This window comes from Telopea speciosissima, chromosome 7 (genome assembly GCF_018873765.1).
Source record: "Telopea speciosissima isolate NSW1024214 ecotype Mountain lineage chromosome 7, Tspe_v1, whole genome shotgun sequence".
NCBI classification, from domain to species: Eukaryota; Viridiplantae; Streptophyta; class Magnoliopsida; order Proteales; family Proteaceae; genus Telopea; species Telopea speciosissima.
The window spans coordinates 3,593,437-3,609,523 of record NC_057922.1 but is presented as its reverse complement, the minus strand read 5'-3'; the positions used below and the strand labels follow the sequence as shown (position 1 = coordinate 3,609,523).

Sequence of the window (16,087 nt, the reverse complement as noted above, 5' to 3'; positions counted from 1 at the left end):
TTACATGAGAGAGTTTTAAACCTCCCCTCCCCTTCCCCCCCTTGAAGAAAATAAAAAACTTGAAGGACAAAAAATCTCTATGCATCAGTTGATGATTTGAAGTTTTGAACAGGTGGATTGTTGTAAAAAACCTGCTATAATGTTCCATGAAATTACTGACATCCATGCTGTTTGGTTGAAAAGAAAGGGGAAAAAAAAGAGAGGGATATCTCTCTGATTTTCTTGAGGATGATAGGAGCTGTATGTTCCTCATAATGTAAAGCATGTATCTGAGAGGTGTGTATTGTAGTGGCAGAGCCAAGAAATACAACAAAAATGGAGAAAGTAGAGATTTGGGCTGAGTCAGGAATACAGATCGGCTATTGGAAATAGAGAAGGATAAAAAATACCTTGCATCTGGCTATATGCCAATAGTTTTGGATCATAGCTATGGAAACTTTTCCTCTTAAAAAACTTGATTAGGTCCATGGGCCATATCTGAATACTTGAATTTGACACATTCTTAAAGATGCAAAAAACAGTAGCTCTTGGCATAGGACTCTGTGTGAACAGTAATGGTAAGGCCCCATATGTCTGTTTAAATGACAATGACTGTGGATCATAGCCATGGAAGTCTTTTTCCTCATAAAGAACTTGATTGGGTCTGTACAACAGTCTAATTAAACCACCTTTAGTGATGGAAATACAGTAGCTTATAGCAGGACAATGTGGTCAACTAGCACATTAAGCTTGAAAGCTTTTGATTAGATGATTTCTTTGTACTTGTTTATTTCAGTTTCTCATCATCTTTACAGGTTTCTGGTCAATGAATCAGTCATGTCTGTAACCAAGCCATATGGGTATGAATCGGCTGATTTGAGATAAAAAAAAAAAGACGCTTTTTTATTAAAATAAAAACCATTTTTTGATTCGTATCAGTGCCGTATCGATACTGATACTTATAACACTAGTAGTATGGGTATACTTAGAACACTAGTGGTATGGGTTGGCTAAAATTTAATTCTAAGCTTAAGAGTCAAGAATGGACAATTGCCTGCCGACTCAACCACTACAACTTAGTTAAAGTTGTGTGGTTTATGCAACCAACAAGAAAACGAAATGGATCATTGTCAATAAAACGAGATGGATCGTTATCAGTATTGGTGTCACCGTGTTAATCACCAATGATGGCTATGTCTACCCACAATGAAGTCGGCAAGAAATACAGTTGAGATTAACTCAGAAACCAAAAACCTCTTTAGGCATTGTGGGCAATGCCTACCCACAATGAAGTCTCCCGACCGTTTGGTTGTGTTTGTCTGCTTTGGAAGACACTGGGTTAAGGGTGTCAAAACCTAGCCCGAACCGATAAGACGACCAAAAAAACCTGGATCGAATCAAGAGGATCCAAGCTTATTGAATTAAAAAAAATCCAAATAATAATTAATTTTGAAAAATATTTGTTTTTTCTTCCCAATTCTAATTTCTAGGGTTTCAGTTGATTCTGATTAATTCAGGTCTAACTCGGTGAAAGTGATCCCATGTCCGATTCCATATACTTGAACCATGATAATTAGAGATTGATCCCATGTCCGATTTTGGCAGTCTCTTGCTAAACCATGAACCACAGTACCATTAATCATAATTAAACTTGCCAATGTATAATCCTTAGTAACCGTGTCAATAATCCGATGGACCAGATGTCACGATCTTTTGAGGCCACGAATGGTGGTGATGTGCCGTTGACTGAGTACAAAAAGAATATTTAATTATGCCTAGAGAATCAAATCCCTTGATTAGTTAACTTTGGAACAAAGATTAATTACCACCCTTAGTTGACAGGGTAATCATCTCCTCCTCCATTGCAAAGCCGAAACAGTTAATTTCTCTATCAAAGTGGGTGCTCAATCAAAGCTTGCAACAGTTAATTCACTGTTGGGTTTGGGTAGTCTCTCTCCTTGACTTGTTCTTTGTTTGTACTTAATTTATTCTCACTTAGGATTTTGAATGACTTTTTGGACTAATTGCTTTAGTTGTACAATAGACCTAAAGATTTTGCTTTGGTGGTCTAATCCGATCAAAAGATTATAGTAAATTAAGAGGACTAAAAGGCAGGTTTACTTGTCAATATCATCTTTATTAAGAGTGGATTAGTAAGAGTTAGCGAAATCTTAAGATTGGGAAACAAAGTTATAAGGCTTTCCTTCATTAAGGAATCCTATGTATAGTTGTTTGCGTACGTTCCAAGTTAAGTTGCACGTGGGGCTTCATTATTTTGCTAGCTTGGACAGCGAGCCCACCCACTAACCCACTTCACCTCTTTGATGGTACACACTCAATGATGGTACACATGAAGCAAAGGGAGATTCCGATTCTGTTCCGAATCGACCAGAATCGGGTTGATTCGGCTACGAAAACCATAAAGTCGGTTTTTGTACCGTTTTGTATCGGTTGGAATCGGGATCAAGGCTAGCCGATTCCGCTGTTCTAATTCCGATTCCAATTCCTCGAACCTGGTTCTATACTCCCATGATCCTATATTAGGGTGGCCTATGAGCTCTAATCCCTTGTGATGGTTTGATACCTTAGCGAACACTTTCCTTACTCAACCCCTAGCTTGAGGCTCCATGAAGGGTCTCTAATGTTTTCCTAAAGGAAGTCTTACAAACAAAATACACTAATGACTGTTTGGGCTATCAAAGGGTTCGGGTACGATCCATGTCTTTGTCCCAAAACCCGGCCCATCAAAAGTTCTTTGGTTTTAGCCTGGATCATGGACCTCTTCAAAATTCACAAGCGCAGTAATATTACTTTAGAGGCACGCAATATTGTTTAATTTCAATTCACTATGTTGTTAGAATTGGCTATCAATATCATAACTTCATCTAACAAATTAAATACTTTACCAAAAGAAAAATCTAACAAATTAAATAACAAATAGCACCGACTTTCTCACTCCCATCTGACCTTTGGATTAGCATGAAATTGATATTTTTGACCTTGTACAATAAGGATGTGAAAAAAGATTTCGTTACTCCATAGGGTAGAGGAAACCTAACTCTTAAAAAATATTTAAACAGTCATATCGTTGTAGTGAAAATGGTAGTGTGAAGCACACCAAAAAAACATAAAAAAGAAAAGAAAAGAAATACTGCATGAAACGCATAAGTATTATTTATTTTAGTTATTAAAAAATTACATTTTATTTTCACCCGAAAATACAATAACTTAAAGGCTTTACTTGACATTTCCTTTAAATATTTTAGGTTTTTTAATGCTTTGGACTGTTGTAACTTCTTAATCTCTTGCTTTAAAAGAAATTAAACAAAGTATTACAATCACAAACCTTAGCTTTCAATATATTCTTTCTTTGTATCATTATATGAAAGTAACTTTTTGTGTAAGTTCTTGCATAGAAGTCTTCAAACAACATATGTACAAAAAAAAAAAAAAAAAAACATCTTTGTCAAAGAATGGAAGTATGTACATCTTTTTCAAAGAAGATGGTATGTCTACTCTCTGTAATGGCAACCTTGCACCCAAATACACGCATTTAAAAAAAAACAAAACAAAACAAGGTACTTTCATTGATTTGTTTTATTACTTTTTTTTAATATTTTTTTAAAATTGAGTAAGCTTCTATAAATGTTATTAGCGAGAGGGAGGTTTGTAATAACTGTGAGGTGTCTACATGTAGTCTATCACAAATAATATGCAAAAGAATTAAAGAATTAAAATACGTTGATATTCTATTAACAATGTCATAATGGAGGATCTTAAAATGATTAGTAGTTAGTAACTGTTAGAAGCTATTGCTATGCTTTAGAGATTCCTTCAAAAATTATTTATTCTTAGATTTTTTTCCCCTAAATCTTATCATATCTTAGAGAACTAATTACCCCTTCCTCCACACCGTCAAACAAAAAAGAAACAAAAAAAACCTTGTAACAAGATAATACAGAAATGACTGAGTTTCCCTTCACCCATGTGAAAGAGAACCGCTTAATAGTCTTTTGCCATAGATTAGATCCTCTAACTGGATTGAGAAAAAGTACTTCGATCGTCAACAAAAGAGATAAGAGTTAATGATTATATTTAGGGAAAAAGAACGTGGCTTAGTTGTATGACTCTTGCGTCCGGAGTCCAGACATGAGCATGCGAAATAGTTTATTCCAAGAGTCCAATCAAAGCATCAAATCACCTTGAATGAAGAGATTCTCTATTCACCTGAGGGTGAAAGAAAACTTAGAAAAAAGGAAAAAGAACGCTGTTTGATCGAATGCTCCTACACCTAGACATAGGGGGTGGAGAAAATGACCATCCCGTCCCTATGTTGGATGCTTGACATGTGCTCCCATTGACCCTTTTACTGGCACAAGGCCACGCAACCAAGCCGCGTTCTCTCTCCACCAACCAAATAAAAAAGTGAATGATTGTTTGTTATATTTCGAAATGATAAGACCTAGTTGTGAAAGTTACTTGTGCAGTCCCTTTGTTTTAGAATTATAACCATAGAACCAAAAACTTGCTCAATGGACCACCCATATGATGTAAATGTAATGATTTATACCTATCGTGTGGCCAGCCCTGAGAAAATGGGTCATGATGTGTTTAGCCCATCCCAACCATTATAAGTTGTGGTTCACTCAGCCTACAGGTCTGAACCACTCTACTATCCCACAGTCGGACCGTGATTCTTCTTGTTTGGTGTCCACAACAAAGGGCTTTTTGGTAATTCATTTTTTTTTTCGAAAAAAAAAGGTGCTCCGCAATATGGGGCGAACCGCAAGCCTGCAGTGATTAGCAAATTTGTTTAACGGATAATTCCATCTTGAATTAATCGTTCACATGACGAAAGTGCCCCCAATATATTTAGCATTTCGACGGGTTTATAATGAATGTTATGCTAACTAATAAGGGGTATCTTAGTAAATTAGTTTCGTAATAAGTTTTCCATTTTTTAATTTCTTTGTCGATATAAGTTGACTCGACGACGGTACGGTTTAGCAAATTCCATTGGTGAAGAGATGCCGGTCAATTCCTTTCTAGAGACTGGCACCTGCCCGTTACTTCACCCATTTAATACGAAATAAGCTCTGATAGAGTACATATATTTAACAGTAAAAACCTATAGACTCTCTACCAAAAACCATATTTTAGAATATTTTGTGATACGTTTTGAAATAGTATTCGATATATCAATCCAACGATTTTTAAAGGAGATGTATCATACTACACTAAAATGTGTCGTACTTTATCATTTCCAACTTCAGAAGATTCCAGAATAGTGATTTCTAGCTAGCGTCTATATCTTTGGCTGTGGACCATTCATTCAAATTTAAAGTTTAAAATTTGGGACTATGGGATATATATTGAGTGAGGAAGTGAGAGAGGACAGCCACGTCATTTCCAGAATTTAGAGCTTTATAGCGCTTGAAGAGAGAGAAAACGCAGAACCAGAGCGAAGGTGCCTTCTGTATTTCACTATTTCTCTCCATTTCTACTCACAGAGCTACACATCAAAAGCGTAAAATTGATTCACAGTCACAGAGAAGGAGTGAGATAGAGGCGGCGCAAGAAAAATCTCTAGAACACTGTTTTGAGAGTAATCTCGCTTGTGTTCCTCATTTTCAATTTGAAAATCTGAGAATTTGAGCTGAAGAAAGTAAAAAAATGGAGAGAACTACTCCGGTGAGGAAGCCTCACACATCTACAGCAGATCTGCTCACTTGGCCGGAGAATTCTCCGGCGGAATATTCTGCCGCCGAATCTGCAACTTCTGCTTTACGTGCTGGGATCCGAGATCACCAGGTAGGTGTTCTTGGTGAGGAAATTTTATGTTACTTTCCTTCCTTTCTGTCGTTTAGCTGGTTTTCAGGTGACTTAGGTTCTTTCTTCTTCATTGTTCGGAAAATTGCAGCCGTCAAGTAGGATCAGCAAGGTTCTTTCCGGAGGACAGGTGACTGATGAGGAAGCTGAGAGCTTGAATAAAAGGTGAGATTGTAGCCGAGTCTGAATGTATCAAGGGTTTTGTTTGTGTTTTGATTGCTCCTGGTTTGGAAATTTGCTTTACTCTCGGACTTTATGGCTAGACGTTCTCTATTGATGAGCTTGTATAGAGGTTCTGTTCTACCCTGTTACGCCTTTTGCCTGCATTGATCACGGTTTTCGCGTTTTCTGATTTCCGATTCTGAGGTTTTTTGGTCGCTTTGGACTGCATGCGCTTTTGGATCTGTTAACAGTGTTACGTTTTCAACATTTTTCCGTTTCTGCGTAGTTATTTATCTTTGGTATGCTTGTTCTGCGAGCATATCGGATTTGAAACAGTATCATGCAAAGTCTTTCTCTACCTCCCCTCTAGATTCCATTTTTTGCCCTTCAGATCTCAGAGATCTCTTTAAATTGAACTTTTGTGAAATTATACGATGAGTCTTTGCCAGATCAGGTTCCTTAGATATGCTGAAACTATGATCATTGTGTCCCGATCTAGCTCTGAACATATTCTTAGCGTATTCATACTTACTTATGGATGAGCATTTTGCTAGAGACGATAATTCTACTTCTTCGTTTATAAAGTGCTGATAACCATACTGTGCAACATTTGGAACTTATTTACTATTGCAGTGGTGAGTCGATGCTGTCTATGGTAGTTTTTTGAATTTGTGAAAAGGAAAAGAGGGAAATTTTATAGTCTAGCAGGTCTGGAGAGTTTCTCCAATCCGGCACCAATATTTGCCATGTAGTAAATTTAATAAAGCTGAAATTTTGTGAACAGGTAAAGACCCTTAAGCACCTATTCAATTTTTAGCAAAATAAAGCTTTGAAAACCCTCTAAGAAATGAAATGGATTGCTGAAAATACAAGGGATATCAGGATATGCCAATATCTGGGAGGGCCTACACTTGAATTTGAATCTGAAAATTGACATGAGGCCATCTAGATCATTTCCTATATATTCCTGCAATTCAAATTGCCACAGTGCCCTTACACGTGGCAAAACTTGGTGCTGAACTAGTGATGCCTTCTAATCTTGCCAGACTAGAAGAACTTTGCCAAAAAGAAATCTCTAACTTTGTGATTGACATCAAATATATAAGTATCTAATGCAATGCACCATGGAAATTCAATGATTGGAACATGCGGTAATTTTAGTATTATTGTGCTTGCAGGGAAAACCTAATTAGGTGTACAAGATGGTCCAGATTTCTATCATTGTATTTTTAAAAAAAAATGGATAACAGGGATTTATTGACATATGTCATGATTTTAATAATATTTAAACATTTTTATGGATACTCTTCGTAAAATTATATTTCAAACAGTATTCCGGTCATTATGTGCTTATCATTTAGTTTTTTGTTCTTTAATCTTTGATTATGGTAAGTACATAAATTCTAATTGATTGCAAACAATCTTGTATGACATTTTCTTTGGCTTGAAAATATTGTGATGTTACGTTCCATAAAATTGGATTTGGTAAGGTCTGTCCTCAGTCTCTACTTCATCCATTGTGCATTACTTCTGAATTTATATGTTTTCCTTTTTCTGCAAGTAGCTGTTTCAGCTAATCTTAGTCTCCTCGACAGCTAAGTGGCCTTCAGTCCAATATATCGTATTAATGTGTTGTACATATAATATTTTAATAGTGGCCAATACAAGGGCTTAAGAAGCCAATGCTATTTTTTACCCATAGTTTCTAGAGTGAGGTAGAGAATGATTTTGCGTGATACTGTTTCAAATTGGATCCATATGTAGTTTTGCTTGGCCAATATAATTGTTTTTGAAATTGCAACACTCCCTCCAATTGTTTCTTTCCTTATTTTTGACCCCCCCCCAAAAAAAAAATATTGTTTTTTAATGTTACTATGATAGTAAATAAACTGTTACTTCCATTGTACAACCTTTTTAATTTTTTATTATGAGCAGAACTATCAATTGCACTAATTTTCACTGTGATCATGAACTTCAAAACTGTATCTGAATTGGAAAAAAATTCGTGTTGATACATCTGAGAAGGTGGAAACAGAAATTGTGAGTTCTTGATTTGTTCTACGTTATGCATTGTTGAACAGTAGGTCGGATTTGTTAAATATTTGACTGTCTTGCTACCGCTGAAGTTTCTCACCATCTAATTCTAATGTCTTAGATGTGAATTGTTATAAACTGAACATTATGATGAATATTATGGTCTGCTACCTTTATACTCTAAGTAGTAATTATACTTTCTGATAATTAGTTAGATAACCTTTTCTTCTGTTTGCACAAGGGATCTGGGGCAAACTTCTTTTCCCATTGTTGGTGCTATTTTACAAACAAACATATTATAGAAATTTAAATAAGTTGCTTGCTTAGAGACAATCTAATGCTTGGTACATAAGGGTTAGCTCTTAGCATATTGACTTTTTATTGCAGGTACTTGATTAGGAATTGTAGGAGAATAGATCCTAAGAAAGGGCAAAAAATTACTTACCAGTTTCTAACTATATTTTTATTCTCATTTACTTCTCTTTATCTTTCTCTTTTTATTTTTTAATGTTCCTATTACATTTGTTAATTACTTAGGCTATTTCAGGTGGAGAGAATCCTTTTCTTTGCTCCCTTTGTAAGTGCATATATGTTGTAAATCCTCTAGTACATCTGAAAAGTCACATACTTTCTAAACTGGTGCATCTTGTTAACTATACTCTCATAGACAACAATACTTTTCCATCACAGTGTGGTTTCAGGGATTGACTGGGACTAATTCTAACTTCAAAGTGGAATATTCAGTGGATTTTTTATAATGTTATACTATAGTGGATCAGGCAATCTGATACTGATCCGGATCAGCTGAACCAATGTAGTCACTGATCCCAAGTCCCCGAACCTTGCTTCAGGGTCTAAGTATTGTCATGATGTTATAATTAGCTCCTTTCACTATCCTTGCCAAACTGTAGATCATGCTATTGGATTTGCTTGTGCTGATTTATCAATTGGAGGTGAAAATAACTCCCTCTGTTCGTTAAAGACTGTCTACCGAGGGCTTTTTAGTTGTTCCAAAATGCTGGTTCATTTCAAGATTTTAGTGCATGAATTATGGTTGTTTTTCCATCTTATCCATCATCACACTAGTCCAAATTTGGGATTTGCATTGAAGATGAGAGCAAACTTGGAAAAGAATTTGTAGGAAATGGGAAGTCGAAGCGTTGATGACAATTCCTTTAGATGTTTGTTTTTTTCGAAAGGCACAATCTTTTGGAACATGGGGAGTATTTTGTGATGCACTGGAATTCTCCAGTATCAGATTGTTGTAATTGATCATGTAACCTACCAAAATATTGTGCTTGGAGTTAAATGGTTGTAAATTGAATTTCTGATATTAGCATAACATTAACAAGATTCCATGTGGAATGAGAATGACAAAATCCGAATGTTTGAGAGATTAGTTTTATTTGGGTAATTCAAACTCTGTAGGGTACCATCCTAATAAATGAATTAAGGTGTCTTCATTTGGAGAAGCACATGTATGCAAATTAAAAGGAGGTGGAAGCTCATTGTTGATTAACAGGAAATTCTGATATCTAAATGTTAGGTTTAGTTAAAGTACAACCTGTACATGTTAAAAGAAAAGTCACTTGCTGGAACTGAGTGTCTGCAACTTTCAGGAAACCATGCTCCGGGTCTAAATGGAAGGAGATGACTGGTAGTGGTATCTTTGCAGCTGATGGTGAAAACGGTGATGCGGATTCTGGCAGTGCCAACCCTACTCTTAGTAGTAACCGAGCAGGGTTACAACATTACCAGGTGCTTATTTATTCAAGTCTAGTGGGTGCAGGGGGTCCTTCAGAATCCATTGTAATCAGAGTGTTTTTAATTGCTTACTGCATTCAACTAATCCAAAATTCGTTTCACTGTTGGTGTTTCAGCAAGCTGTTCGTGGAATCAGCCAGATATCGTTTGGTACAGAAGAGAGTGTCTCCCCTAAGAAACCAACATCACTACCTGAGGTGGCAAAGCAGCGAGAGTTAAGTGGAACACTTGAAAGCGAGTTGGATGCAAAAATGAAGAAACAGCTATCTGATGCTAAGTGCAAGGAGCTTAGTGGACATGATATATTTGGACCTCCTCCCGAGACTCCACCTCGACCATTGGCTGCACGATCTGTGGAGCAGAAAGAGAGCATGGACATGGGTGAACCAGCACCACGAAATCTACGCACATCCGTCAAAGTATCTAATGTGAGTGAGTTAACTGTGTGAGATAGTAAGGAGTCCTCTTGTTCTTCCCCCCCCCCCCCTCCTCCCCCTCCCCCTCCCCCTCCCCCACACCTCTTTGTTTCTATTTTCCCCCCTGGAGGCCTGGTTTCCTTCATTTCTCCCAAAATGATTACTTGTTTTAAGACAAAAGGTCAGTACTTGTCCTACCAACTAATAACCTCGTGGGATATGCTCAGGGAGGGCCAGGGATTTAGGAATTGGTATTGGATACGGTATCGGTCTGATCCGGATTGGCCCATAATGGACAGATTTGCCCCTGGTTTCATTTAAAAATCAGTTTTTTTTACTATTGTACCCTTGGTCCGTACCAATACGGGATCGGCAAGGAATTGGTATAGGTCCGGCTGATACCAATATGAGACCGATTGCTAAAACCATGGGGAGGGCAGGAACTGGACAACAAATAAAACCTTATGGACAATATTTACCAATGTGGCACATAATTTGGAGGGGGGGGGGATTATGAAAAATGTTGGTGATGGTGAACAGGAAAAGACATGATAGGTAGTTTGTCTTCAGTTGGTTCTGAGTCCTGAGACAAGTTTCCTCTTCCCCATTAGGTCCTACCTGATCACTGATTTTGTATTTGATTTGTGTACGTGTGTGTGTGAGCAATATCCTGTTCATTGTTACCTTTTCTCCTTCAGACATCTAACTTGTTTTCAAATTTAAAGCCTGCGGGAGGTCAGAGTAATCTGATGTTTAGTGAGGAAACAGTGATGAAGACAGCAAAGAAGATACATAATCAGAAATTTCAAGAGCTTAGTGGCAATGATATCTTTAAAGGTGATGCCCCTCCAGGGTCTGCTGAGAAGTCACTTAGCACAGCAAAGCTGCGGGAGATGAGTGGCAGTGACATCTTTGCTGATGGGAAGGCAGCCAACAGAGACTACCTAGGCGGAGTCCGCAAGCCTCCTGGTGGGGAGAGTAGCATTGCTCTTGTTTAACTGCCTTGTCTGACCCTGTTTTTTTTACTTTAATTATTCTGTCCATGGTTTGGTTGTCTTGATCGAATTGGGAAAAGATACTATGCACGTTGAATGTTGATTGTTTTCGTACGTGCTTGATGTGGGTGATTTGAGATCGCAGTGTGGTCCTTTAATATATTTAGGTCTTTAACAACATCCAAACAAGAACGGACTGTTCTCTAATTTGCTTTCCAATCACTTGGTTTTATAAGTATTATTTTGGAGCTAGTTTCTAACATTGTTTGGTCTCTGGATATACGTTCTTCTGGCATCACCATTCAGGGCTGATGACTACACGAGTGAATAGCAAGAAGATTTAATGTTCAAGCAGGAAAAACTGGGAAGGCACCGAGACAGGAAAAAGGATCTTATCTCGCCGTGGTGGGAGCTGCACCTGTGCAGCACCACTAAATGACAAGAAAAATAGGGGTAAGGTAGTCATTTCACAGGTGGGTCCCACTTGGGCCCCACATGTGAAATGACCACCTCCCCCCTGTATTCAGGGTGGGTTTTGGTGCTGCACAGTGCAGCTCCCACCACAGCTGCACAAGATCCAAGTCCTCCAGAAAGCACTCATGGATTAAATACAAATTTGTGTATGACGTACCTGAATGTATACGATTCCGTATAGTTAGGTGAATGCATCGATATGTGTTCTACCTGCAGCGGACTTGGATCCTGTCAACCGGGCAGCATGCAGTCGTGTGCAGCGCCTGGGATTGAACAGGCGTTTTTACTGTCTTACCCCCTGCCCAACGCCCTGCCTGAGCAGGGGTAAAGTAGTTAAAGCGCCTGCTCAATCCCAGGCGCTGCACAAGTGCTGCACGCTGCCCGGATTGACAGGATCTTTTTCATTGCCTATAGAGGCATTTATGGGAACTGGATCACCTACCCATATGTGTGCGCTTTCCGTATGGATGGACAGGATCTTTTTCATTGCCTGTAGAGGCATTTATGGGAACTGGATCACTTACCCATATGTGTGCGCTTTCCGTATGGATGGATGGCTTTCCCTAAAGACACATCATCACTTAACCATACATGAAACCTACACATATGGATATGGTTAGGTGATTCATACTCTATTTATGAAAATGGGTGGGTGGTCTAAGATATATGTTTTCTCGCCTCTTGATCTAGACTGGTGCAAACCTACCCATGTTATGTAGGCTCTTTTTTGGGGAGGGGGAGGGGGAGGGGGAGGGAGGGGGGGTTTTGTATACAGATCTACGGTGCCCTGCCCACAGGGCTTGTGTGGCCCAAACGAAGCGCCACGCGCAATGTTTGCCTTACCCCTGCTCAGGCAAGGTGTTCAGGCAGGGGTAAGGCGGACATTGCATACAGCGCTCTGTCTAGGCCACACAGGCTGCTACGGGCAGGGCGCCGTAGAAGATCACTATCCGTGGTGGTTGGGGGTGGTTAACATGTCATATAGGTTTCAGAAGGCTTTGATAGCTGAGTTGGAATACATTTGAAATGATCCATTTCATTTATGGGGCGTTTTTCTCTGTGCTGTAGCGCAGGCTGTGCCTAGACACATGGGGGTGGGCGCAATGATCACCTTACCCCTGAATGGCAGACCCATGTGTCTGGGCACAACCGACACAGAAAACATTCTCCCTTCATTTATATATGAAACTGTGTTTATCATCCAATCAATATGGATCCCAACTATGTAAATCTTTGGAAATAAATGTCCCAAACTATTGGGGGTAGCTGCAACTTCTGACTTTTTAGTGGGCTCTGATGGACGTGTGGGGGGGGGGGGGGGGAATGGTCTAAAAAATTGATGTTTTTGGCCACTAGATTATGTTACCATAGGTTCAAAATAAACCTCCAATATGCAATCTTTGAATTAGGGAAAAGTATTTCTATGGGGCACGCTCACTCACTCTCCCCTCCAAAATTCCCCATTTGAAGATTCGATATGAGGAATCCTTCTGTCCCGAAGCTTCGATAGTGGAGGCTAACGCTGTTCAGGATGCTCTTCTCATTGCTCGGAGTTTAGGTTTTTCATCGCTTGTGATTGCGTCTGATTGCCTTCCGGTTATTTCAGCTCTCCAGGGTTGGGATTTGCATTTGGATTAGGCGACCAAGACCTTAGTTGTGGGTATTTTTTCTTTAGTCGAGCTGTTTGTTTTTGTTATTTTTGTTGATGTTTCCAGAGAGACTGAGAGAGGTCCATGTCCTTGCAAAAGGTGCCTCTAGTTTTACTTTTCTCTCAGGAAGCTTGCTTGATACATGGTTAATCAAGACGTTAACCTATATATGATATATCCAATGATCATAATTGTCAACTCAGCAACCAGTGTTGCAGAAAAACCATGGTATTTTGATTTTTTAAACCTTAACAACGGTAAACCCGCATAGAAATATTTACAACGATAGATGATACCTCTAAACTCTCACTAATTAAGTCAACTTCAAACCAAAAAAAGATAAATTTACGCCGTTGCCGGGGATCGAACCCGGGTCACCCGCGTGACAGGCGGGAATACTTACCACTATACTACAACGACTTAATTGAGGAAACAATGGTATTGGTTGGAACCTACACACAGGGTTTGTACTTAGTAAAGAAATTTTTTTTCTTCTCGTTTGAAATAAATCTTTTAAAATTAGGCCAGCAAAATTTCAACATGTCCCAGCATGGTTTAAAATATTGGTATCGATCGACCCAGATATCAGATATGACTTGGCCGGATCAGCTTGTAAGGGACTATTTTTTTAAACATATCCTATCGTGGTTTAAATAAGATGAAAGTGTTGAACATGCTCTACCCTACGTAATCTTATGGATCATGCATGCCTCTATGGCCACGAACCTCTAATACCAGTAAAAAAAAAATAGTGAAAGCAACTTGCAACCTACAGAACTAATTAATAAAGCAACTTGTTACTTGCATGGGCATAATGCCTTCCTCTCAAATCTCAAACGAACACAAAATTTGTTCTAGCGAGATAAGCTGGCCTATCTCCACGCCCTGTTTAGCTGAGCTTTGTTCCAAACATTCCAAGTATTCTTCTCGTTCTATATATAAATAAGTTTGCCTTCTACCAAAAAACAAAAAAAAATTAGCACAAAATTTTTCTTGGAATTTTTCTGCTACCCTTAATTACGAGTGCTGAAATGAAATCCCGTTTCAATTAAAAAGGGTATTTTCGAACCCATAAAAGAAGGGGATTATTCCATTTTGATGCCTGTGATTACTGCGCATTATATATATATATATATATACCATAATACCACACCACGCACCAAACACACCTTCCTCGTAAGCATCTCTCTCTCAGAGCATCTGAATCAATGGCTGCTTCTCCAGATCATTCCTCTCTTAATTGTGAATTGAGAATCATAGAAGCAGAAAGCACCGAATCCATACTGGTACGCTCTTTGTTAGATACTTTTTCTGCGCAGGAAATAATGAGACGATTCGGGTCAACAGTCGGGAGATCCCATGGACGAGTCATCCCTATTGGAACGAGTCAGTCTCGTTGGAGTGTTACGCAACCAAAGACTCCTTGGAGGAACTCAAACGACAAAGTGTGGTCTTCGAGCTTAGGTGGAAAGATACAGAACCAATTCTCGGTAGATTTCGAAGTTCTAAGCTTTTGGGTATAGCAGAGATACGGTGGAAAGACGTGTTGGAATCGTCCGAGTCGACAATTGACACATGGGTTAACTTGGTAGCCACGAACAATGATATTCTTGAAGACCTTGACCCACCTGCACTGCATGTAGAGATGAAGATTCGAGTCCCAGAATCAATGGAGTTGGTGAAAGAGATGAAATGTGAGTGTGAGGAGTGTGGGTGCGGAAATGAAGGATGTAAAGGTGATGAACTTTTTGCAATGTCTGCGTTAGAAGTATTATAGAATTGTGATCTCTTGGCATTAATTAGTTATTCATAAAATTGCTCAAAAACTAGTTTTACATCTAATAAAACATTGGAGATGATTATTCAGGTAATTTGAATTTAAGTAGTTTCCATCGGTTAAATTGATCCTTCTATGTGGCTTTCTCTTTCTCTCTCTTTTGATTTTTGTCATAACAGAGCGAGCCAAAGGCTACATCGTAGAGTTAGGCATGCGAGCTGAAAAACTACAACGCACATGTTAGGGGAAGAGGGGGGAAAACTGTGTTTGTATTTTGAAACGTGGTGTTAGGATTACGTTGAAGTTTGAATTTGAATCTCCAACAGAATTTTTAAACTTTCAAAATTGTTTGAATTGTTCAAACTACGTGTAACTTCTCATCCCTATATTTTAGCTTGTTCTATTCTATCCCAACTCTACAACGGATAGAATCAAATTGTAACTTGATGTACATCAGTTTTTCAAATATAAAAACACCTCAAACTCATCGTTTGAGATAAGGAGAAATTCCAGAAATTATTCTATCTTCACATGGTATCACCTGCCACACGATCCTCTCCGTGGCCAACAATGTCTTCCGCTCCTCTGCCCTCTTCTCTTCCCTCTGCTAGTTTCCAACACCATATCACTTTGAAACTCTCGGCTGATAATTTTCTGTTATGGAAAACCCAACTTATGCCACTTCTCCGTTCCCATGATCTTGTGGGTTTCATCGATGGTTCTACCATCTGCCCACCGATTCAGATATCAACTCCAGATTCTTCTACTGCAACGGACTCCGATTTACCATCTTCTCTTATAAATCCAGATTATGCTGACTGGATTCGCAAGGACCAGATGGTTATGAGCTGGCTTCTAGCCTCTCTTACACCTGATGTACTGCCATATGTAGTTGGCCTCACCACTGCCGCTGAAGTCTGGAACTCTCTGGAGACAGCATTCGGCACTCTATCAACAACCAGCATTCTTCAACTGCATATGCAGCTGCACAACACAACAAAGGGTGAC

At 38.8% G+C, this 16,087-nt stretch overlaps 1 protein-coding gene and 1 non-coding gene across 3 annotated transcripts; one reads left to right on the top strand and one right to left on the bottom strand.

Annotated features, from left to right (window-relative positions):
* Positions 1 to 5,446: 5,446 nt before the first annotated feature.
* Positions 5,447 to 11,440, top strand: LOC122669033. Of its 2 annotated transcripts, none has more exons than XM_043865654.1 (5): positions 5,447 to 5,790; positions 5,900 to 5,973; positions 9,624 to 9,762; positions 9,885 to 10,169; positions 10,910 to 11,440. In XM_043865654.1, the coding sequence occupies exons 1-5, from the start codon at positions 5,653 to 5,655 to the stop codon at positions 11,180 to 11,182; spliced, it is 909 nt and encodes a 302-aa protein (XP_043721589.1). In that variant the 5' UTR covers positions 5,447 to 5,652; the 3' UTR covers positions 11,183 to 11,440. The 2 variants fall into 2 exon arrangements, with proteins under 2 accessions (XP_043721589.1, XP_043721588.1); XM_043865653.1 differs by having other exon boundaries at positions 5,448 to 5,790; positions 9,885 to 10,196.
* A 2,210-nt stretch (positions 11,441 to 13,650) lies between these two features.
* TRNAD-GUC lies at positions 13,651 to 13,722 on the bottom strand. Its single transcript has one exon. It is a non-coding gene; the product is annotated as a tRNA-Asp (tRNA).
* Positions 13,723 to 16,087: the final 2,365 nt, after the last annotated feature.

Excerpts from the sequence above, each read along its gene's own strand:
- LOC122669033 (XM_043865653.1), top strand. The coding sequence starts at position 5,653 with ATGGAGAGAACTACTCCGGTGAGGAAGCCTCACACATCTACAGCAGAT. Across the intron at positions 5,974-9,623 it reads GCTGAGAGCTTGAATAAAAG|GAAACCATGCTCCGGGTCTA; the intron begins GTGAGATTGTAG and ends TGCAACTTTCAG. Across the intron at positions 10,197-10,909 it reads CATCCGTCAAAGTATCTAAT|CCTGCGGGAGGTCAGAGTAA; the intron begins GTGAGTGAGTTA and ends TCAAATTTAAAG.